Below are 23,686 nucleotides of genomic sequence, written 5' to 3' on the forward strand. Positions count from 1 at the left end.
CTGCCTGAGCGGGGCAGTTCCCGCTAAGCTGCACAACAGCCCTGGGTGGCTGGCCCCTGTCCTCCGTGTGCAGATCAGGAAACCCAAGCTCGGAGGCAGGGAGCGTGCCTGGCCCGTCTGCTTCCCACTCCATGAACCCCCGTGTCTTCAGTCCTGAAGATTGTCTGCTGGCAGAACATCACCGGACCAGGTGTGCTTGGGGAACCCTGGGGACTGTCACTCACTGTCTCCCGTCTCAGGAGCACAGAAACCAGCAGAGAACATGGGTGCAAATCTCTGCATCTACAGGAAAAGTCCATAACTTTATTTGAAGAAACTTTCTAAGCCTTTTTCTATCAGCGTTTCTTTTTTGCTGCCTAGTCATTTGTTTTATCAACTGTAAGTTCTTATTAGTGGACAAGTGATAACAAATACAGAGGATCGAAGGCTCATTTGTGGGATAAAAACCTAGAAACTGAGAAGATTCTAGCCCTTCATTTCATCTGTGAATTGGAAAAAGACTACTTTGATTTGAATTCTTTTTTTCTTTTTTTTTTTGGCCTTAAAATGTCCCTGACTAGCTCAAGGAACCCCAGGGCTCCCCTGGGACAGGGTTTGAGAACCACTTTACCACTTCCCGAGAACCAGTCACAATGCCCACCTCTGGATCCAAGAGGGTGAGGTGCCAAGTCAGCAGTGTTGCTAAGTGTGCGGACAGCTGGGAGAAGAGTTGTTAATTCGCAAGGACCTGTGAGGCTGGAGAAGAACCAAAACAGAAAGTGGGGACCAGACGCAGTCACATCACTGAAGGTTCAGAGGGGCTTAAGCAATTGGGTTTTCCACATGTCCTCCCCTCCCTTCTATGCCCTAAAGTCTTTGCGACCCATGGACTGTAGCCACGAGACTCCTCAGTCCTTGGGATTTCCCAGGCAAGAATATCGGAGTGGGTTGCCATCTCCTTCTCCAGGGGATCTTCCCGACTCAGGGATCCAACCTGGGTCTCCTGCGTTGCAGGCCGATTCTTTACCGTTGCAGCCACCAGGGAGGCCCCTATGCCCTGAATGGCCCCCTCAAAGCATGGCAGCTCCTAGGGACCAAGGTAGGGGATCACCAGGAGAAGGAACTGGGGAGGGGCAGGTGAGGGAAGAACTGGCCCTTTTTTTTATTTTTTTAAAGGATTTAAAAAATTCCAAGGAGTTACATGACAAATACACTAACTGGGTTCAGGCAAAAAGCAGGGTGCTTTCTGAGGTCTTCTGTGAATCAAATAAATACTGAGCATATAGAGAGGACTAGATGGGGGACATGGACTTATAAACAGGTTGTGCAGGACTCCCCTGGTGGTCCATTGGTTACGAGTCCGCCTGCCAATGCGGGAGACAGGGGTTCGATCCCTGGTCCGGGAAGATCCCTCATGATGTGGGGCAACTAAGCCCGTGCACTGCAACTACTGAGCCTGTGCTCAGGAGCCCCTAAAAAGAGAAGCCGTCACGATGAGAAACCCGCGCCCCACAGCTAGAGAAAGCCCGCACACAGCTGCAAAGACCCAGCGTGGCCAAGAATAAATAAGCAGGTTGTGCAGAGCAGAGAGGCAGGTCTGGGGGGACAGCACGTGAACGAGCAGGTGACACTGAGTGGCAGGGCTGTGGGGAGTGACGGGACAGCCTGGAAAGCTGGGCGGGGTCAGATGGTGAAGGCTGCTAGCAAAAGAGGGTTGGACTTTTGCCCTGGAAGCAGAAGGGAAGGTTGTCAGCAAGAGTAGCGATGAGTCAGGAGGCTTGGGTTTTGGTCGACTGGAGTCTGGAGGGCAGGGGTGAAGGGGGCACAGAAGGGACCCCTCCCTTGGCACTGACCTCCGGAGCAGTGTGGGCTGTGCCCATTTTGTGAATGAGAACAGGCCTCTGCAGAGGTGCCCTCTTCCTCAGCTTGGGTCATGTCCTTTTAGTCTTTTTTTTCTGGGTATTTATACCCTATACTGAGCTTCCCAGGTGGCACTAGTGGTAAAGAGCCTGCCTACCAATTCAGGAGACGTAAGACACACTTGTTTGATCCCTGGGTCAGAAAGAGCCCCTGGAGGAGGACATGGCAACCCACTCCAAGATTCTTGCCTAGAGAGTTCCACAGACAGACAAGCCTGTCGGGCTCCAGTCCACGGGGTTGCAAAGAGTCAGACACAACTGAAGCGACTCAGCACACACACGTGCTATACTTGTAGCATAGTATTATATTGCCTTTTTTTTTTTTGTAACCTAAATGAGTGCTATTTCCACTCAGTAATGTCTTGCATTTGTTTTATGTGGGTTCATAAGAGCGCCCTCATTCATTTTTGACTGCTGAGGAGCAGTCGGTCTCGTAGGCAAACCACTGTTTATTTAACCAATCTCCCATTGATGGATGTTTAGGTTGTGGCCAATTTTTTTTTTTTTTTTTTTTTTTGTCCTTAACAAGTAAGAGCGCCTCCACGCCCCCTTGCACAAGGATTTCCCTGGGGTAAGAAACATGAAGCGTGTCCAGAAGTATCTAGGCTGTGGAGCGAACAGGATCTGGTGACCAATAAAAGTGTGTGGGTGGAGACCAGGGTGATACCTTCAGGCAGAGTATCCAGGAGCCTTGGTTTCTCTCGGAATGTTCTCTGTACCTTTTTTTTTTTGGCTGCGCTGCGCCCATTGCAGCACACGAGGGCTTCTCTTGTTGCAGAGCACGGGCTCTAGAGCGTGTGGGCTTGGTAGTTAGGGCGCTCAGGCTTAGTTGCCCTGGTTACGCATGCGCATTTAACAGGGGTGTCTCCATGATCCCCACTTCTGACCCGGCACCATCATTGCTCGCGGACGTCGTTCTGTGCAGGAGGGCTTCAGGAGCTGTGTTGGTTGGAAAGTTTCCCAGGGGCTGGCAGGGGCCTCCCAGGGCTGGCCCACCCGTGGCTTGGCTTGTCGTCTCAGAGTGTGACGGCATGACGGAGCCCCCAAAGGCTTCTCTCCAGGCACCCCTGCTGAGCGTCCACCTCTCTGTCATACTTTTCTCTGTAGCCAGCATCCCATGACCAAAATACAGCTTCCTTTATTTGTGGCTCTCCAGCCGTGGCATTTTGTATAAATGTGCTTTTCTCCGAAAACACACACAGAATATTATTGAATGTTGTTTTTTTTTTTTTTTTAAAGCATCTCCGATCCCCAAAGGGCCAGAAGTCAATATTATCCCAGGGTAACGGGAATGGCTGTTTTGTGACATCTTTCATACTGAAGCAGCCTGCTTCCTTAAAGCCCCAAAGTCATCAGGAAAGCGGTCCAAGCCCAGCAAATCGGGGCTGATTAGTTGTTTTCCTCCATCCCCATCTTTGCCCACTGTGAACTCAGGTCCTTGAAAGCCGCAGCCTTACAACGCGGTTCGAGAGTAGACACTTCAACCGTGTGACATACTTATATGCCATACTTATATGTCACCGTGTGACATACAAGTTCGGCTGGTGTTTTACAGTGACTCCCCCCAAAATATTTGAGAGTTTATAAAAAATTCAGATACGTGGTGTATGCGGTATATGCTTCTAGCATCACAGGCTTTTTTAAGGCCTCAGGATAAAAGTCCCTTTTATTGAATGCCAACTATGTGCGAGGCACCAGGCCAGTTGCTTTACAGAAAACCAGGAGGTAAATATGTGAAAACCATCGTGTGACTAATCCCGCTTTTGCAGCTGAGCGAGCAAAAGTCAGAAGCAGCATCACCCGCGCCTCGTCCCAGAAAGACTGAGCCTGGTTTCAGACTCCTGCTCTTTCTAACGCGTCTACCTGCTTCCTGAGAAGGAGGTTATTGCCCGCTCGGTGTTCTTTCCTTTCCTGCTAAGTTGACTTCAAGCCTCTGTGGCACTTCTGGGGTAAAACTGTCCTTTGTTGTGGCTTTCTAAGCGTGTTAACTTCCTCGGCTACACTTGGGCCCAGATGCTGAGTCCCACGCACCCTCCAGCCTCATGAATTGAGCGGGTCTGCATCAGGCTGATGGAGTGATTCTCCCCCAGACACCTCCCCCCGCCACACACACACACACTGTTTTAGTAAAGTGGAGAATGTTCTGAAATAGCTGACATTTATAAAGTCTCGGGTGTTCTGGAAAAATGCTTTTTGTGTGTGTGCCAGGTTTCCTGCCTGATGCCCAAGGGAGGTGTCCACTGGCTCAGAGCAACATCCAAAGCACCCAATAAGAGTGCCCGGGCCTGGGGGAGGCCACGGCCTGCTCATTGTCCCCTCTCTGAGCAGAGAGCAAAGCAGAAAGCAGCCTGTATGCACTCCTGGCCCCGCTGGGTCAGCAGGGGGGCACCCCGGGCTGGCTGGGTACCTCAGAAAGCTGCTGGCCTCAAGTTACTTAAAGCCCACCAGCATTGGAGCTCCAGCGTGTACCACCATACTGTTCAGACTGGCCACATTCCCTGCCAGGGAGCCGCTGCCACAAGGAGGTTAGGGGCACACATCCTGGAGCCGACCCCTTGGGTTTAAGTCAGCGTCAGCTGTGTGATATCAGGAAGTTCCTGAGCCTCAGTCTTCTCTTCTGTCAAATGGGGCTGATGACGGCACCCACCTCACTAGGGCCAGAGCCCAACTCTATGGGTGCCTCCCACTGTCTGGGTATTTCAGCAACTAGGGGAACCAGAGGGCTCGAGCAGCCCGCCCTGAGCTCCCCTTGCAGGGCAACTGACCCAGCTCCTCCAGGCCCCTCCATGGGGCATGTGCAAATATTCTGGCTGGTGCTCAGGGCATAGGGAACCTGCCCTGATAGAGCCACCAAAGACAGAGCCCCCGCAGGAGTGCGCACTCTTCTAGCACCTCCTGCAGCAGACAGCCACATCAGGGAGGCACACACAGAAATGGGGTGATGGCTGTGGGCAGTCACTTCAGGACCCGTAGGCGAGGGTAGAGGAGAAGGTCGCCCAGGCGGCAGGGCCAGGCCTGGGGAGGGCGTGTGGATTTCATCCTGCGCCTCTGGGGGGCACTGCACTTGGTTACACGTCTCTCCGAGCTCGTGTGGCTGCTCGGTAGGAAGTGGATCTGAGAGAGCGGTGCGGGGGCCATTGGGGTCCACCCAGGAGCCAGGCCCCAGGCCGGTGGGGGTGCACCCTTGGCGAGCACGGTTAGTGACACGTTTGGGTGCAGCTTTCCGGGTCATGACAGTCTGGTCCTGAGGATGGCACTGTCCTCATACATCGTGCGGCAGCTCGGGACAGACAGAGCGTTCCCCATGGCTGATCTCAGTCATACCACGCGGGGAGGGAGATAGAGAGACTGAGGCTGGAGAGGCTGGAGAGGCTGCCAGCCAGCTGGCACCTCCGAGGAGCAGTTGCATGCTTTGAGCTCTGCCCCTGGAGCCCTCCTGAGGCTGAAATGTCTCAGTGGCTCAGGCACCACTGAAGGGAGATTTTTGAGGCTCCCCCACGTTGCCAGCCTCAGGCCAAGTGTCTCCACAAACAGGGGTCACAGCAACCTGAGGAAGAAGGCCACCCCCACTTAACAGATGGGGCTCAGAGAGATTGGGCAGTTGGGCTCAGGTCACACAGTGGCACCTGGGGTGGCTGACCACTCCGAGGCCACCTCACCCCCACGGTCTGCTTGGTCTGGGGTCCAGGGATCCTGCTCGGGGCTTGGGGGTCTGAAGAAATTCTCGGCCTCACGCTGGGGGAGTCAGAGTTGGAAGCTGAGACATGATCTCTACCCACACGTGGTCTCCCCTCACACGTGGCTCCCGGCTCCCGTTCTCACTTCTGGGCCAAGAAGGGCTTTCTGAGCATGCCTGTCAGAGCCCGCTGATAAATCAGGCCTGAGATGCCTGTGCTTGGCTGGCAGCACTAAGTGGCTGTCTAAGTTTCCTCAAGCCAGTTGACATTTGCCCAATAGGTGTGAGGTATACACAGCTTTTTCTCCTGCTTTCTGTAGCCCTGGCTGGCTTTCAGCCAGAGCTCTTTAAAAATATATATAATAAGGTGCTGACCTGCAGTGGAAAATGTTGGTGTACCAGCCAAACGCAGGAGCCTCCGCAGTAGAGATTTAAGGGTCCGCTGGTCAAGGGTAAATTTAGAAACCTTCTGGAAAGTTCTGGGGCTGGCAGAATATAGTGAAGCCCTGGAGCAATGAGAGTCTGAGGACTTCTTCAGCTCTTTGCCTTCGCGGAGCCACAAAGATGGAGTTTGGTGAAAGCAGTGGAGTTCATCTTTTCATTCATTCCTTTGTTCTACAAACATGTATTGAGCTTCCTCTGTGCCAAGCGCTGTGCTTGGGGCAACAGCCATGAGCAAACCAGACATCCATGGCCCTGCCACATGGAGCTTGCAGTCTTATAAGAGGAGACATTATACATAGAATCATACCAGTAAATAACTGGCTGGTAACAGGAAACCTGGCCTTCTCTAGTGGGAATCGGGGAACCCCTCCGTGAGTAGATGGTGTGCGTTGACCGTGGAAGGTTTCACTGGACAAACTGGATGGGGAGGCGAGGTGTTCCCGGCAGGAACAGCATATGCGGGCGGTGGAGTGCGGGCCCAAGTCAGGAAGCAGCTGAGCCTCAGTGAGGCGGGGCAGGCTCCCCCGGCTCCCCGTCAAGGGCCACCTTCTGTGCTTCGCGCTCGGCTCCTCGCATGTTCATGAATCCGTGATCTCACCTGCAGAACCCCCTGAGGAGAGGCAGGCACATGCTCATTTTGTGTTTGAGGTTTTCTGAGGCTCAGGGTGGCTGAGGAACTTACCTGGACCTGCACAGCGAGTCAGCAACACCAGTGTCCATCCTCCTTCTGCCGACTCTGACCCTGGCCCATAGCCTCACTCTCTCTGTTCTCAGTTTTACTGTGTGTGTGTGTGTTTTTTTTTTTTTTTAACTTTTTATTTTGTATTGAAAGTAAAAGTGTTAGTCACTCAGTCGTGTCCGACTCTTTGCAACCCCATACGCTGTAGGCCACTGGGCTCCTCTGTCCATGGAATTCTCCAGGCAAGAATACTGGAGTGGGTTGCCATGCTGTTCGCCAAGGGATCATTCCAACCCAGGGATCAAACCCAGGTTTCCCGCATTGCAGGCAGATGCCTTATTGTCTGAGCCACCAGAGAAGCCCCAATTTTGTATTGACATATAGTCAACTAACAATGTTGTGAGTTTCAGGTGAATAGCGAAGGGACTCAGCTATACATATACATGTCTCCATTCTCCCCCAGACTGCCCTCCCAACCGGGCTACCACATGACATTTTTACACTTGATCTCTGTTCTTTGTTATTGTTGATATGGGTCAGGGGCCTGCCAGAAGGCTGAGAATCGCATAAGTAAAAAGCCCATTGGAGAATTCCCTTTAAGTTGCTGACCTAAAATCTGCAAACAGCTGGAATCCCAGAACTGTGCATTAAAGTGTCTCCTGTCCCCAGCACGTGGCACTTTCTCAGTGTCCACTTGGTTGAATGACTCAACCTCACTTCACCCACCTTAGAGTCTACGCGTCCCTAAATCTCAGTTTCTTGTCCAAATGATGCATAGCAGTGCCGTCCCCGAGGAGCTGAGCTCAGTGTCCAGCTTTGGGGGGTGTCCCTCCAGCCTCAGGCTAGAGTGGTCTCATCCTCCCGCTGCGGCCAGGGTGGCAGGGCCTCCTCTGCTCAGCAGAGCCTTCGGGTCAGCTCCTTTACCCCTCCAGGCTGGTGGGCTTGTCCTTCCACGGTTCCCTACCTTCGCGACTTCAGTGGGACAGCCAAGCAGGTGATCAGGAAGTCAGTCCACCAGCAGTCCACCAGCAGTCCCTGCTCTCAGCTGGAGAGGCGCACAGGCCCTGCCCCTCGGGGCCCAGGGCAGAGGCACAGCTCTTTTGGAAGCACAGAGTCCCAGCCCAGCAAGCTCTTCTCCACCTGAGGTCCTGGGTCGAGCCAGCCTACCCTGGGGCCCTCCACCCTGGCTGGGTGTTTCTAGAATCACCTTGAGAGTATCTGAAAAGCCCCACTGTCCTTGCCCAGTGCAGCCCAGTTAACACAGAGTGAGGAGGGACTTCCCTGGCTGCGTGGTGATTAAAACTCTGCACTTCCAATGCAAGGGACACGGGTTCGATCCCTGGTCAGGGAACTGAGACCCCACATGCCATGAGGCACAGCCAAAAACAAATAAAAGCAGAGTGAGGAGAGGGTCACTGGTGCTTGCTGAAGCTCCCTGGCTTATTCGAGCCACCCAGTCTTGAGGACACTGTCGGAGATGAAAAGATCTCCCTGAATTTCGCTTAATCGACTTTACAGAAGGGTTCTGAGTAACCACTGGGGTCAGATGCTGTGGCCTGATTGTCATTCCTTTATTAATCCTCAGACATACACTGAGCATCTACCATGGGGCTCACACTGCCCGGGGCCCGGCATGACCCACGTCCATTTGCCATGGACTTCTCCCTCTGCCTCGATCCTCTCCCGGAGATGGATTGACCGCTGAGCAAGCCGCTCAGTCAGGGGCTCTCCTCCATCGGAGCAGCTGCTGCTTGGCCAGTTTGAGAGAACAGGGTGTTCCAATATGGGAGCAGGATATATTTGGCTCCCTGGACGCAGTTTCAGGAAAGGCCAAGTCTTCAGGCTTGTCCCACTTTCAGGAAGCCATTTGAGCAGTGCCCTGTGCCATGGTCTGCCTAGGCTGGGGAGTGGAAGGTTCTAGATGGGCCCTGCCCTTGAGGAGTCACGGGGTCCTGGGGAAGACAGCGCCTTACCTGCTATTACTACATAATGCGTGACCATGTGGGAGTCTAGGACATGGGCGCCAGCCTGCCCAGAGCGGGGAGGCTCCTGAAGGAGGTCTGGACGCGTGGGCCAGGCTAAATGCAGGGCATCCCGGGCGGGTGGCAGGACCCGGGCTGTGAAAACCTTGGTGCACATGTGCGTCTCTCAAGCAGCCTGTGCCGTGTGGGCAGCAGGAGATGAGGCCATGCGGGCCTGACCCCTGTGCCGTCGACCATCCTGGGCTTCATTGGAGGCCCAGGGGAGCACTGACAGGCTTCAAGCGGGGGGCTAAAGGCCGCCCTCTAGATGACCACACCCAAGCCTCGGAGGAGGAGGACAGCTGTTCACAGGGGTTGGCCCCAGGCTGGGCTGCCCATGAGAGCCCATGAGCCACACTTGGCTGGAGGAAGACACAGCTGAAAACACGTCCTCATGCAGAGCAGCTGCAGACCAAACCACTTGTCCACGCCGGGGCCAGAGCGCCCAGCCCCCAGCGCTTCTTGGGAAGTGCAGCCTCAATCCAGTCCCCTCTCACCCTGTTTCCTAGGCCAGGGATTTGCTGACTTTTATTAAAGGGGAGTGTGGTCTCTGTCAGAACCTGACCCTGCCTGCAGCTTAGCAGGACAGTATACACATGTGCAGACGTCCGCAATAAGCCACACTTCACTTATGAAATCAGGCCCATGGGCCAGCCTTGGAGCTTTGACCTTTGGGGTGTTGTTTGCTGCCTCCTGACCTTGGCCGCCTCTCTCCTTGGCCAGTTCGGTGTCTTCAGCACCTCTCCAGAGAGGTCGTTTTCAGGTGTGAAGTCAGACCATGTGTGGCCTCTGCTTGAGTCCGTCCCTGGCTACCGTTTTGCTCAGAATGAGGGCCAGATTCCACTGTGGGGTCTCAGTGGCCCCTGAGACCCCACACAGTCTGCTCCTCCCAAGACTGACCTGCCTCTTCCCGCTGCCCCGGGCCACTCCATGGCAGCTGCACGGGCCCCGGCTGAGCCTCCACTGTGCCAAGTGCCCCTGCCTCGCAGCCCCTGCACTAGGTTGGCCTCCGCTCAGAACACTCTTATCCTAGGTACCTGCCTGGCTCTGTCCTCTGTATCGTTCCTCAGGTCTCACTGTCTCAGAGGTTCTTCCCTGACCGTCCTGTGTCCCCTCCCAGCCCTCCAGAAGCCCCCTGCCCTGCTTAACTCTCTTCCTCAAACTCACTCCCTCCCATCAGTTTGTCTCTTCATTGCCTGCCCACTCCACCCTCCCCAATCCCATCCCATCCCATCATTGAACTGTAAGCGCCAAGATAGCAGACACTCTGTATCATTTACTTATAAATGCCCAGCTCCTGGAGCTGCTGCACCCATATAGGCGGTGCTCAGAAAGCAATGACACCCCACTCCAGTACTCTTGCCTGGAAAATCCCATGGGCAGAGGAGCCTGGTAGGCTGCAGTCCATGGGGTCGCTAAGAGTCGGACACGACTGAGTGACTTCACTTTCACTTTTCACTTTCATGCATTGGAGAAGGAAATGGCAACCCACTCCAGTGTTCTTGCCTGGAGAATCCCAGGGATGGGGGAGCCTAGTGGGCTGCCGTCTCTGGGGTCGCACAGAGTTGGACACGACTGAAGTGACTTAGCAGCAGCAGCAGCAGAAAGCATTGGATGGATGGATGGATGGAGCCAACAAGTCTTCATTATCTATCCCTTTACACGCTAGACACTGTTTGCTGTGGACTCAGGTGACCAGAACACATCCCTTCCTTCAGAGCTGCCAGGCCCTGTGGATGCTCTAAGTAGTCCAGCACTGCTGATCATGATCGGGGCCCTGAAGGGACCAGCCGAGGGCTGGGACAGTGAGCAACGATGGGATCTGACCTGGGCAGGAATCCACCCATTCAGGCACCCACACGGATGGGAGAGTCACTGGTGCCTGGGCCCACAGGCTGCCCAGATCCTCAAGGAATAAAAACATTACTGTCCTCGTGACACCTGCTGCCAGTTTGGCTGGACACACAGTTCCCCTTTGTCATCAGTTTCCGCTGTGGCCAGATAAGTGGGGCGCAAGGTCTCAGTTCTGCTTCCCAGCAAAGGTGTGTAGCCCAGGCTCCCAGCCACAGTGCGGGTCCCCTCCCCTCTTCCGCAAAGAGCAGGAGGAATAGGACCCAGGACATTTTCCTGATGAACTCTGTTGGAAGAGATAGTTCTTGAGTCCAGACCTGATGTGAAGAATAAATGTTTTATACTACTCTCAGAACGAAAGGGAGAAGCCGGAGCGGGAGGTTCTTGAAAAGACTGGGTGATGGGCTCATTTCAGCATAGTTGGGGATACATGTGTTTGTAACTCCCAAGTTAATTCACAACTAGTTACACAGGGGATGAAAATGTTCTAAAATTGATTCTAGTGATGGTTGCATAATTCTGAATAGATTAAAAAATCACTGGATTATACCTTTAATGGGCTTCCCTGGTGGTTCAAATGGTAAAGAAACTGCCTACAATGAGAGAGGCCCAGTTTTGATCCCTGGATTAGAAAGATCCCCTGGAGAAGGGAATGGCAACCCACTCCAGTAGTCTTGCCTGGAGAATCCCATGAACAGAGGAACCTATCGGGCTACAGTCCATGGGGTCGCAAAGAGTCAGACACGACTGAGCAACTCACACACACACACACACACACACACACACACACCTTTAAATGAGTAGATTATACAGTATGTGGTTATACCTCAATAAAGATATTGTATTTTTTTGACAAAGTTTTATTGATTGTTTTGAATTCTTTCTTCCTTTTGGTTTCTGCCCTCTACGGTTGGTCCAGTGGTTTGTGTAAGCTTATAGGGTGAGATTTGTGCTGAGTTTTTGTTTGTTGTTTGTTTGTTTGTTTTTTCTCTGATGGGCAAGGCTGAGTAAGGTGGTAATCCTGTCTGCTGATGAGTGGGTTTGTGTTTTTGTTTTGTTTGCTATTTAGTTGAGGCGTCCTTCACAGGGTGCTGCTGGTGGTTGGGGGTGATGCCGGGTCTTGTATTCCAGTGGTTTCCTTAGTGTGAGTTCTCACCATTTGATACTCTCTAGGGGTAGTTCTCCAGAGAAGGCGATGGCACCCCACTCCAGTACTCTTGCCTGGAAAATCCCATGGACAGAGGAGCCTGGTAGGCTGCAGTCCATGGGGTCGCTAAGAGTCGGACACGACTGAGCAACTTCACTTTCACTTTTCCCTTCATGCACTGGAGAAGGAAATGGCAACCCACTCTGGTGTTCTTGCCTGGAGAATCCCAGGGGTGGGGGAGCCTGGTGGGCTGCCGTCTCTGGGGTCGCACAGAGTCGGACACGACTGAAGTGACTTAGCAGCAGCAGTTCTGTGGTCATCTAGGGTCTTGGAGTCAGTGCTCCCACTCCAAGGGCTCAGGGCTGGATCTCTTCCTATTGAAGAGGAAAGGGAACTGAAGTTGTGAACGGCAGAAACAGCATTGGTGGCAGGCAGTCCTTGACACCGGTCCTTTGGCTATGAACCTTTTCTCAGTTTTTGTAAAGATCTAGCGAAATGATTGTAAAAGCGCAATATAATCTCTGAAATGTTAATCAAACATGAGGAACATCTCCACCATGCTTTGAAATCGGTAATTTGAGTGCAGACTACCAATCCAAAAGGCCTGAATTTTTTTTTTTTTTTAATTTGGCTGCATCGGGGGTGCTAGTTGCGGCACATGAGGCCGTCACTGCGTCGTGTGGGGTCTCTCCTCGCGCCTCACAGGCTCTAGCTGTGACTCGTGGGCTTAGTTGCACCGTGGCACGTGGGATCTTCGTTCCCTGACCAGGAATCGAATCTGCGTCCTCTGCGTTGCAAGGCAAATTCTTAACCACTGGACCACCAGGGAGGTGGTGTTTTTTCAAAACCAGTTCTAAACTAGTAGGATGGTCACGAAGCTGTCATCTTTTCCTAACGACCAGATTATCTCATTTGTGTCCCATTTAATTATAAAACAGTCCTATTTATGCAACATTTTCCTTAAAGCAATCCAAAAGTGAAAAAAAGAAATTGGAACCTGCAGCACATTCTGGGATAATTTGGAAACCTTGATGCAATCCAGACTCACGTGGCGGCTTCCCCCTTCCCTAAAATGTGCCTTTTTCCATTTCTTTTTGACTTTGAAGAAACGACTCTGTTCTTGCTGGTAAAACAGCCGCCCGTTCCCTTTTCTTTCCTGTAAATCATGAGATAAGTTTGCATTTCATACCTTTCCAGAAATCTCTGTTGATTGTGGTCTGACCTCAGAATCTCGACTTCTGGGAAAGAAAGTAGGTATTAGAATCACTGCTGTGAGCTTTTGTTGAAAACCTCTGAAGTTGTGTCTGTGTTGTGACCCCTAGACAGAAAACAGGTGAATGCTACCTCCAGGTCACTTCCTGGTGCTGGGTGATGACATGTCAGCCGCTCCGTCCAGCTCACTGCAGGGACTTTTAAAAATTTTTTTAAGTTATTATTTCTTGGAGATGATTAGGGCTAGAGTGCTCCTCTTTTTGTGTTGTCAAAACTGGCAGGGGGCGGGGTCTGGAGATAAATGCTTGGGGTCATTCCTGGTGCTATAACTTAATAAGGCCAGCTCCCGTTAATTGAGCAATTGCTTTGTATCAGCCCCTATGCTAAACATTGGGCTTCCTAGGTGGCGCTAATGGTAAAGAACCCACCTGCCAATGCAGCAGACATAAAAGACACAGGTTCCATCCCTGGGTCAGGAAGATCCCCTGGAGGAGGGCATGGCAACCCACTCCAGTATTCTTGCCTGGAGAATCCCCATGGACAGAGGAGCCTGGTGGGCTACAGTCCATAGCATCACAAAGAGTTAAGTGGAAAGAGTTAAGTGCTGCACGACTGCAGCAACTTAGCACACATGCATGCTAAGCATAGCTGTATGTATTCTTATTTATTTTTTAATAAATTTATTTATGGCTATGCTGGGTCTTTGTTGCTGCAAGAGCTTTCTCTAGTTGTGGAAGCAGGGGCTCCTCTTCGTTGCCGTGTGCAGGCTTCTCACTGTGGTAGCTTCTCTTGTTGCAGAGAACGGGCTCTAGGGCGCGCAGGTTGCACGCCATATGGGCTCAGTAGCCACAACTCCCTAGCTCTAGAGTTCAGCCTCCATATTTTTGGCACACAGGCTTAGTTTCTCCGCAGCATGTGGGGTCTTCCCCAGTCAGGGATGAAACCCATGTCTCCAGCACTGGCAGGCAGATTGTTTACCACTGAGCCACCAGGGAAGCCCTATATTCTTTTTTTTTTTTCTCTATGAACAGTCAACTCAGATGCTTCAATGATATTTCCTTTTTCTGTCTCTCAAAGGTAATAACCTTGTGAGAATTATTCCAATGATTGACTACCTAATTTTCCACTTAACTGTTGTATTTTCATCTCAATTCATTCTAAAGGAGATTTAAATGATGAACATCATGCACATACAACACAGAATCATAAAATATAATTAATAAAATAAAAAAGGCTGTGAAAAGGAAGACAGTAATTGGAATCTGCTTCACTTTACTACACTTTGTGTAAATTTTCTTATGCCAGCACTTTAATAATAGGAAAAAACAGCTCAGTACTTTTAAATATTTTATTGACAATATTAATATACTAATGTATCAAGATATTTTCAGGCAAACAGATACATATGACCTTAACTCATGATTTCTAATGTACTGTAGATATTATCATGATGTAATGTTGTACATTCTTTTTGTTTAAAACCCTGTTATTGTCCTGAATACCTTCTACCTTTGCTCCACATACACACAACTTTGTGTTATATGGTACAACATTAAGATAAAAGAAGAATTTTAGTTAGCAGGCACCTTAGAGATACACTTGAAGTAGAAATGTGGTATTTTCATCTGTGACGCCAGCAGGGCCTGAGCTGAGTCCGCGAGATGCGATTCAGATTTATCTACAAAAGTGACTGTTTCGGTGCTTTCAGCCCCGCCTTAAAGACACCATATCAATGACTGCCAATTCCATCAGGGGGTTCTTTTAACAAAATCATAAACCAAAGTATTTCCTCACTTAAACAATTTTATTTATGGTAAAGTTTCCAAAATTTCTTATATCTTGAAATCATCCACAAAGTACTATTTTGTGCTTAGATTAAAAATGTATTTCTTACAAGAAAATGTTAAAATATATACCATTAGGCAGTATTGTTATATTTTGTTTAACACAGTATAATCAAAGGATTAAAGAGAAAATCAAAACAGTTGAATATACATAAAACTCCTTATAATTTATTTACATCTATTCTAGTGTTTTAAAGAAAAAAAATAAAGCACTAAACATCAGAGATAATATTTTGATAAGCAATATTTATTAAAAATATGTTAAGCACTGCAACAAACTACCTTTGATAAACTGCCCCTATAAGAAATAGTGTCATTGGAACTATATATCTAAAGCAAATATGAAGGAAAAGAAGAAAAAAAGAAAGTATAAATTGCAATAGTGACTTTTTAAATACACATTCTTATAAAGTGAAGCCCTATATTCTTATTTAATTCTCACAGCAATGCGTAAGGAACAGATTCTTTTCCTCCGTATCGCACCCAGGGAATCCCAGGCTCTGGGCCTCACAGGCAGGCAGCATCCCAGGGCTGAGACTTGAACCTGTCTGTTTCCAGAGCCCTCACTCAGACTCAGATGCGATGCCTCTATTTCCCTGTCTGTACCCTGGCACTCAGACCCGCCCCCCACCCCCAGGCTACATCCTCCCCTCCCTTCTATGGAAGAGAGCTGTGAAATTGCAGCAGTCTGGTAAGATGGAGAGCAGCTCAGATACCTAGAACCCCATTGGCACCCTCTCCCCAAGCATGGCGATGGACCACAGCGCTCTCCTCCTAGTGACAGGCGACGTGCCCTCCACGGGCCCGGACGGGGCCCCCAAGAGATGCTCCCGGCAGTTCTGTTTAGGAGACAGGATGTGCTTCTGTCCAAAGCAGTGCTGTCTCGATTACTTATTAATTGTGAAAGGGAGGGGAAAAAAAAAGAATAGGGTTTCCTGGAAAGGGATAAAAGTTCAATATGATAAACTCCCGAAAAGCAATCAAAGGCCAAAGAGGGCAGAAAAATAAAGGACGGAGAGAATAAGAGATAATGAATCAAAGCGCCAGGCGTGTGAGCAGCACCCAGGAAGGGGCCATATTTCACGGGGATGGAGCTGCAGTGGAGCAGGAGCCAACGGGGGCAACGGTGGAAGTGAGTCAGAGAGAGCGGGACTCGGTCCCCCAAGGTCGCCAGGGCCCTAGGGATGAACTGGCGACGACAGGGATGGATGGAGCTGTTCGTGTGTCCCTGTGGCCGGAAGCCTCTTGTGTGCATTTGTGGCTTAAATGCATGAATGTAGAAAATTGTCAATGGGACTGTTAAGCTACAAGAAGATTCCTTCCCCCACCCCCCTCCTCTGCCCATGCTGTAGTGCTTAGGATATCTTAGTTTCCTGAGCAGGGACTGAACCCGTGCCCTCGGCAGTGAAAGCACAGAGCCCTAACCACTGGACCACCGGGGAATTAAGCTACAGAAGAAGATATCACCCCAGTCCCTCCACCCCTGAAGAAAGCAGCACCAGTATTTCCGATTACTTCTCATCTGTTACTTTTCTCTGTTTTTCTTCTCTTTCTCTTTTCCCCCCAATTTTTAGTTACCTAGGAAATACATTCCCCTGGGGGAGGGCATGGCAACCCACTCCAGCATTCTTGTCTAAAGAATCCCATGGACAGAGGAGCCTGGCGGGCTACAGTCCATGGGGTCGCACAGAGTCAGACACGACTGAAGAAGCGACTTAGCAACACAGCACAGGAAATGCATGAGTTGACTCTTCATTTTTTAAAGAAATTAAAATGTTACAAACAGGACCTAAGTCCCCCCCACCATGCTCCCCACTCCCCAGACGTCCACAGTTTGGCTCATCTCTTTGCAGATCCGTCCCTATGCAGTTATATGTCCATCCATGGCCAGTGGGCAGCACAGGACCTCGGCTGTCTCTGCGATTCTGAAGTCCACACAGTGCTGAGCACCACGAGGCTTTTCATAACTCACTTGATGGCAGAACCTGCCCTGAACTATCAATAAGCTATTTATAAGACTTATAGCCACCATCTATTGTGACTAGACTTGGTTTTATTCCCTGCAGAAATGTAATAGATTTGGTTTTCAGCTACCTGAGACCCAGGTGAGGGTGTGACCTAGTGTATATGTGTGTGCCACATGGCCTTTTACCCCTTAAAGAGTCTATAGAGCCCAGAACACCTCCAACCGCAAGGATTTAGGATAAGGAAGGGGTTATGGATCTGTAGCTATCTTTATGATTTGAGCGGCCCTTTTTTTTTTTTTTTAACCTTAACTTTTGTGTTTTTTTAATCCAAACAGAATCATTGTTCTGCATACCCTTCTGCAGCTTGATTCTCAGGCACCACAGTGAATCAAAAATCTTTCTGTGTTAATGTCTCTCATCCTTTTTCGGGGTTGTGTAATATTCCGTAGTGTGGATCCATGTGTTCCTTTCTCTGGGCATTTTGGTTGTTTCCTGGTTTGCCATCCCAGACACTGCTGCAGTGGGCACCCTTGGATGCACGTGCAGCCGAGGATCAGAACTGCTGTGTTGTCTGGGTTTTTTGCTTTGCTTTGTTTGCTGGTTTTTCCCTTCTCCCTACCCCCACATGCCTGCTATTCCCTATACAACAGAGGATTCCTTTTTTTTTTTTTTTTTTTTTGGTAATATAACTATGCTGCTGCTGCTGCTAAATCACTTCAGTCGTGTCCGACTCTGTGCAACCCCATAAACGGCAGCCCTCCAGGTTCCCCCGTCCCTGGAATTCTCCAGGCAAGAAGATTCGGGCATGCAGCTTCAGATTCTTTTTCATTATAGGTTATTATGAGATATTGAATGTAGTGCCCTGTGTGTATAGAGACTCCTTGTTGTGTGAGGGTTTTGTTGGGTTTTGTTTCTTTGGCGTTTTTTGTACTTTTTATTTCGTGTTGGAGTATGGGCTTCCCTCATAGCTCAGTTGGTAAAGAGTCCGCCTGCAACGCAGGAGACCCGTTTTGATTCCTGGGTTGGAAAGATCCACTGGAGAAGGGATAGGCCACCCACCCCAGTATTCTTGGGCTTCCCTGGTGGCTCAGCTGGTAAAGAATCTGCCTGCAATGCGGAAGACCTGGGTTCAATCCCTAGGTTGGAAAGATTCCCTGGAGAAGGGAAAGGCTGCCCACTCCAGTATTCTGACCTAGAGAATTCCATGGATTGTGTAGTTCATGGGATTGCAAAGAGTTGGACATGACTGAGCAACTTTCACTTGTTTCTTGTCATGGCCATTTGGGCTTTCCAGGTGACGCTAGTGGTAAAGAATCTGCTTGCAGTTCAGGAGACACAGGGGATGCAGGTTTGATCCCTGGGTCAGAAAGATCCCCTGGAGGAGGGCATAACAACCCACTCCAGTATTCTTGCCTGGAGAATCCCATGGACAGAGGAACCTAGCAGGCTATAGTCCATGGGATCACAAAACGTCGGACATGAGTTAAAACCTGAGCAGTCACACACACAGGTTGTTTCTGCTGCGTTGTGAACCTCCCTGAGATGAACATCCTTACACAGAAGTCATTCTGCAGGTATCCAGTGATTCCTTTAGAAACCATTCTTTAGTACTAATGGGAATGCCTATACTTCAGGCTTTTTTTTGTTTTTTTCTGGCCCTGTCAATCGGCATGTGGGATCTTGGTTCCCTGACCAGGAATCGAACCCATGTCCCTTGTGTTGGAAGCACAGAATCTTAACCACTAGACCATCAGGGAGATCCTTTAAGGCTCTTGAGAGCCCCTTGCCAGGTTGCTTTACAGAAAGCAAAGTGGGGGATGCCCCTCAGGTCCCACCTGGGCCCCATATGTTCATCCCCCAGGGCTCTCCAGAGATGCCAGCCTGCTCAGCCCCCCAAGGCAAATCCTCTCCATGGCAGGTGTGTTTGTGCTTCCAGCGTGGGCACGCACATCCTTTCTAGCAAGACTCATTTTTATTTTATTTCTTATTCCTGCCAAAGGGGGAGAGAGAGAGAGTCCACAGGTTAACAGCAAATAGAAACTATAGAGCTCCAAGTGTCTGTTCAGGGCATGGTCTCTTGCAACCACGTCTACGAATAAAGGTTTCAGAGATACCGGGCTCTCGGTGCATCAGGCACGAAATCAGTCAGTGAAATTTCACTCACAGGGCAGCCTGCCAAGCGGGACCAGGAGAGAAAACTAAGTCCTCTGGTCAGCTCAGTCCATAAGCCCCTGGGCGGTCTACATGACCTCACTCCCTGCAACGGCAATCACGTGACACCACTTTGCAGGACAGCCTGGCCAGGGAGCCGGTGGTCAGGAGCCATTCGAAACCAGCCAACCTGAGGGTTTCTGGGGGTAAATTTTGAGAGCGGGAGCCAGGTGAAGACCTCGGGAGATTGGAGCTCAATTCATGGGGGCTTCAGGGAGTGAGGCAGCAGAGGAACGTTGGCGGGGACCCCAAGGGGGTTTATGTGAAGTGATGACCAGCAGGACAGGGCTGAGTGCTTGAGGACCACCAGGGAGGAAGGGGCGTCCGAAGACAAGACGCTTCCCTCAGCATGGCGAGGGCGAACTGAGTGCAGAAACCAGAGCGCAGGATGTAGGGAAGGATAAATTTAGCCGGCGTTTCAGGGGAAAACATCGATCTCAAATGTAGCCCTGTCTTTTAAAAGAAAGTGGAAGCTGCAGGCCGGTCATTTGGGACAGTTTCCCTTGAACAGATAAAAGCCCAGGAAAAAGGACCGCTTGTAGCCGGTTTATTCCTTCTGGCAGGTCCAGGGGATCTTCTCTGGACAGGAGGGCAGCTGGTTTCCCCTGGGGCGTGATGGATGGTTCACCCCCCACCCCCCACTCCTTCCCCAGAAAAGGTGCCGTCGCCTTGCCTTCTGGGAAGATTGGAGGTTTCTATTTCCAATCCAAAGCATTGGTCCCCACAAAGAGTGGGGCTGGGCCCAGGATCCGAGCTGGCCTGGCTGCCAGCCAGGCTGCGGACATATGATGAGCCTGTGTGTCAGTGGGGCCACGGCTGTTGTCCCCCAAGCCGGTTGTCCCATCACCAAGCAGAGGACCTCTGGTGGCTGTAGACAGGGTTTGTTTATTTTTAAACAGGGAGCTTCTGACACTCACGTAGCATCGCAGACATCTCATTTCTACCTGGGCGAAGCCGAGGGAACCGCGGTTCCTCCCCAACAAAAGAGCGCCTGTCTGAGTGATGCTTCCCCAACCTCGCCCGCCCGGTGGCAACGGGCATCTTTATGCAGCCTCACTCCGACACTGCTCCCTTGTTTGGAAGGGGAAGAGAGGCCGGTCTGTCAATATTTGGGGCACTAATCATCCGCGTTCGGGCGCCAGGGGTCATTGAAAGGCTGAGACGTTTCCAGGAATTCATGGCTCTAAAAACGTAGGGCTGACCGTAAAGGATTTCCAGCAAGGGTCTGAGAGAAAGAAACCCAAATCTCGGCCCCGCCCCCACTCATTGTCCATTGTGTCTCAGATTCTTTGGAAGAAGTGAAGTCAGTGCGCACGGTGATGCAGGCCCAAGTTAATAATAAATGTGGAGGAAGGAGAAAGGATGCTCAATATTTAAACATTGCAGAGCGCCTGGTTTGGTTTGCCAGCCACTGCCCTCCACCCGCTTCCTGGACAGGTCTGTAAAACCCAGCGTCTTTTTCCCTAACTCTGCAGCCGGTGCTGTAGAGACGGAGGAAAACGGAGGCTTCTCTAGGAACCCCGGAGTGGCAGTGTTTCTGCTTGTTTTCTGCCGACTTTCTGAAGGGCGGGAAGATGGTGACAGTGTGGACACAGGTTTTCCGACTAGCTCGGCATTCAGAGGGAGTTCTGACGCTTTGGGGTCATATCTAGAGTTGTCTTCATTTTCCTGTGTTACCTTCTCTTGGAGCTGGCTCATATTTTAATATAAATGTTCTGCTTCGTTCCTACTTCTGGCTTAACCATGAGACACCACCATCACATTGAGGAAACATCTATCCAGGTAGCCCCTGCTAGATGCGTTCCTTAAAAGTTGCCTATGAGGCAGAATTCTGTGAATCAATTCCTTTTTTCTTCTTGACACACATTATATAAAAAGAAAAGCATTCCTTTGGGGGGAGGCAAAAAACATTTGGCCCCAGGACATAATAAAATCATGCTTAAGGATGCAGCAAACTTTAAAGTCTCTTAGTTAAAGGAAATCAATACTTTTATGATGAAATATTAATAATACTAAAAAAAAAAATAAGTCAGAACTACAAATGCAGAACAGCCAGGGTGATTGTAACGTCGAACACATTAGCTTAGCATTTGCAAAGAAGCAGAGAGGAGAAACCGGAGCCCACCAAGCTTCTCTTGGAGAAGCCCCTCCAAGCCCCTGAAGCCTCCTTTTCAGGCATTTTCCATTGAGAAGACACACACCTCTCCTTAGGTGCCAGCATCATTCCTGAACATTTTGTTGAAGCTGCTGCCTTTTGGAAGCAAAAGGATGAATCTGAGCCAGAGAGGGACACACACATGTGAGCACACAAACACAGATGCAGTGGGAACTGAGAAGAGGGGGCCAAGGAAAGCCATGTGTTTGAACACATATCTGTCCCCCCTCCGCTTCCTGCAGGGATCACCCCAGTGGAGGTCTTTAAGAGGAACAGATTCATATTAGGTTGAACCATGTGAAATTTCTGATTTTATTAGTTCATGTTGGTTGAATAGAGGCAATTTCAAACGGTTCCACAATGCACTCGACTCCCAGTGAAGGAATACTAACAGAACACACTCACTTGTATCTTTTTTTTTTTAATAGCATTTTCTTCCTTTCTTTCCGCATTTATTTGGCTCCGTCGGGTCTTAGTTGCATCATGGGGGAGTCTCCCGCTGCAGCGCACAGTCCCTGATTGTGGCAGGCGGGCTCCGGAGCACACAGGCTCAGCAGTTGTGATGCTTGGGCTTAGTTGGTCCATGGCACGTGGGATCTTAGTTCCCTGACCAGGGATCCTGCCTGCGTCAATCCTGCATTGGAATGTGGACTCTTAATCACTGGACCAGCAGGGAAATCCCCAATCAGGTGTGTCTTGAGCCCCAACATAGGAGATGAGATTTCAAGAATCTAGGTGGAAGTAACAAGCCAGCTCATTTTCTCATACACTGTTTTAATATACATCCCTTAAACTTAGGTACTGACAATTACTTTCTAAAAGCCCTGCTTCTGTAACCTTTAGTTCTGACAGTGAACATAAGGAAGGATTCTGCTCTGCGTTGTGTTGTTTTCTGTATTGAGCTGAGCTGTTGCTTCTGACACATCCCCCAGGTGTAAAGACCCTCCTAAAAACGAAAATCCCCCGTTCTTGGCTCACTGGGCCCAAATTCCAGTTGTACCGTAAATGCCAGCTAAGTGGTCAAACAGCTCGTGCTAACTGAACCCTTAGACCGTCGCGACTTGTTCACTCCTCTCAGGCCCTCTGAGGCCAGCTGTTGTCACCTGCTTTACACGTGAGAGCCATAGGCTTGGGGCTAAGTGGTTCCCCCGAGGCCACATGGCCACACGGGGTGCCTGGACCCCTGAACCCCCTTCACACCCATATCCTGTGTCCAGAGTGGGAACTACAGCCGCAGAGTCAAGTATCTGCTCTCAAGTGTCCTCCCCCATAGCTGATAGAGCTGTGTCCCCCGACCGGCTGGCGGCTTGTGTCGAACAGCAAGCACTGCCAGGTCAGAAGGTAACAGTCCCGTCCACTCAGCAACCTCGGTCATGGCTTTTGAAGCTTGCTCTGGGCTGTGTGTGGCTCCTCACATGCTACCTGGTCCTACCTGCCCCACGTAGTTCCAGATAGCATCTCCCGGTCCCACTGCCAGTGATGTGTCAGCCGACATCATCGCCTGTCCATCTGGCCTAACCCCAATCTGTTAAGGCACGTGGCCGGAGACCCTGATGTGGCGCCTCTATAGGAGGGAGCCACCCCACAGTCCTGCACACACGCACAGGGAACCAGGACCACAGGTGGGCGGGTGCTCTGGGACTGCACATGCAGAAGATCAAAACTGGTCCCCTGGCCCCCTTGCACATGGCCCCCTCATAAAACGTAAGAGGCTAGGAGCACGTGTCAGCGTGCATCACCCACCTTCTGCCTGAGCGCACAGAGCAGGGCCGATGGGGTGGAGACTTGATGAAGAGAATCAATGGGCCTTGAGCCACTGAGAGCCTCAGGAGGTTGGTTGTCCTTTGAACGCAGGGCTGTAGCTGACCCAACTCAGCCCTGGCCAGTGGTTCTGGCCTCCTACTGGGGCCAGGAGTCCGGGGTCCGTGACCTGCTCCCTGCATCTGGAAGCACCCCCGATCTCTGTCTAACGGGCCTCCCTCTTGCTGCTCTTTCAGCCGTGTTTCCTGCCTCAGTTAAGAGGCAGCCGAGATGGCCACTGGTGGGCTTTCTAATACCTCTGCTGAGAGACTGTTGTGGAGCTCTCTTCTCACTATTGTATAGACGGTAATGTCATTGGAAGAGGGCAGGGGCTGGGCAAGGCAGGGCCCTGGCCCTTGGGCACAAAGCCCAAGTCCTGGCCACCTTCAGGGGATGCTCCTCTAAGAGATTCTCGGAGATCTAGTCCAGTGTGGTCCCCACCTGCCAGCAGCCCCCCACACCTGTGGGCTGGAGAGGGGCGCGTGTCCAAGGCAGTATAGGGCAGCACGTGAGGGGCTGTCGTTCTCATGGCACCCCCAGGCAGCCAGAGGGCTGCTTAGACCCCAGGTCTCTTCCGTGGGTGGCAGCCCCCCAGGGAGGCGTCACCTGAGAACAAAAGCAGTTTGAGGGGCAGAGCTGGGACCGAGAGAGTACAAAGAAAACGAGATACTGAAAGACCATTTTTTCTTTCCTGCAGGTTTTCAAGTATAGTCTTTAAAATCCCAGAGGATTTATCTGAGGATAAACAGCTATAGGTTAAAAGATTCTGCAAGTTTCCAGC

General features: G+C 50.7%; 1 protein-coding gene across 5 annotated transcripts in view; it reads left to right on the forward strand.

Annotated features, from left to right (window-relative positions):
• The window catches only part of CLEC16A (C-type lectin domain containing 16A), a 231,838-nt gene that overhangs the window by 185,480 nt on the left and 22,672 nt on the right, over window positions 1-23,686 (forward strand). The window contains exon 22 of one of the 5 annotated variants that reach the window (XM_055562159.1): window positions 23,603-23,631. The exons of the other annotated variants lie outside the window; for them this stretch is intronic. Within the exon in view, the coding sequence (XP_055418134.1) occupies window positions 23,603-23,616 (14 nt within the window). The 3' untranslated portion in view covers window positions 23,617-23,631. Of the gene's footprint in view, window positions 1-23,602; window positions 23,632-23,686 lie in introns of those variants that run through there. 5 annotated transcript variants of the gene reach the window in all.

Source organism: Bubalus kerabau, chromosome 23 (assembly GCF_029407905.1).
Source record: "Bubalus kerabau isolate K-KA32 ecotype Philippines breed swamp buffalo chromosome 23, PCC_UOA_SB_1v2, whole genome shotgun sequence".
NCBI lineage: Eukaryota > Metazoa > Chordata > Mammalia > Artiodactyla > Bovidae > Bubalus > Bubalus kerabau.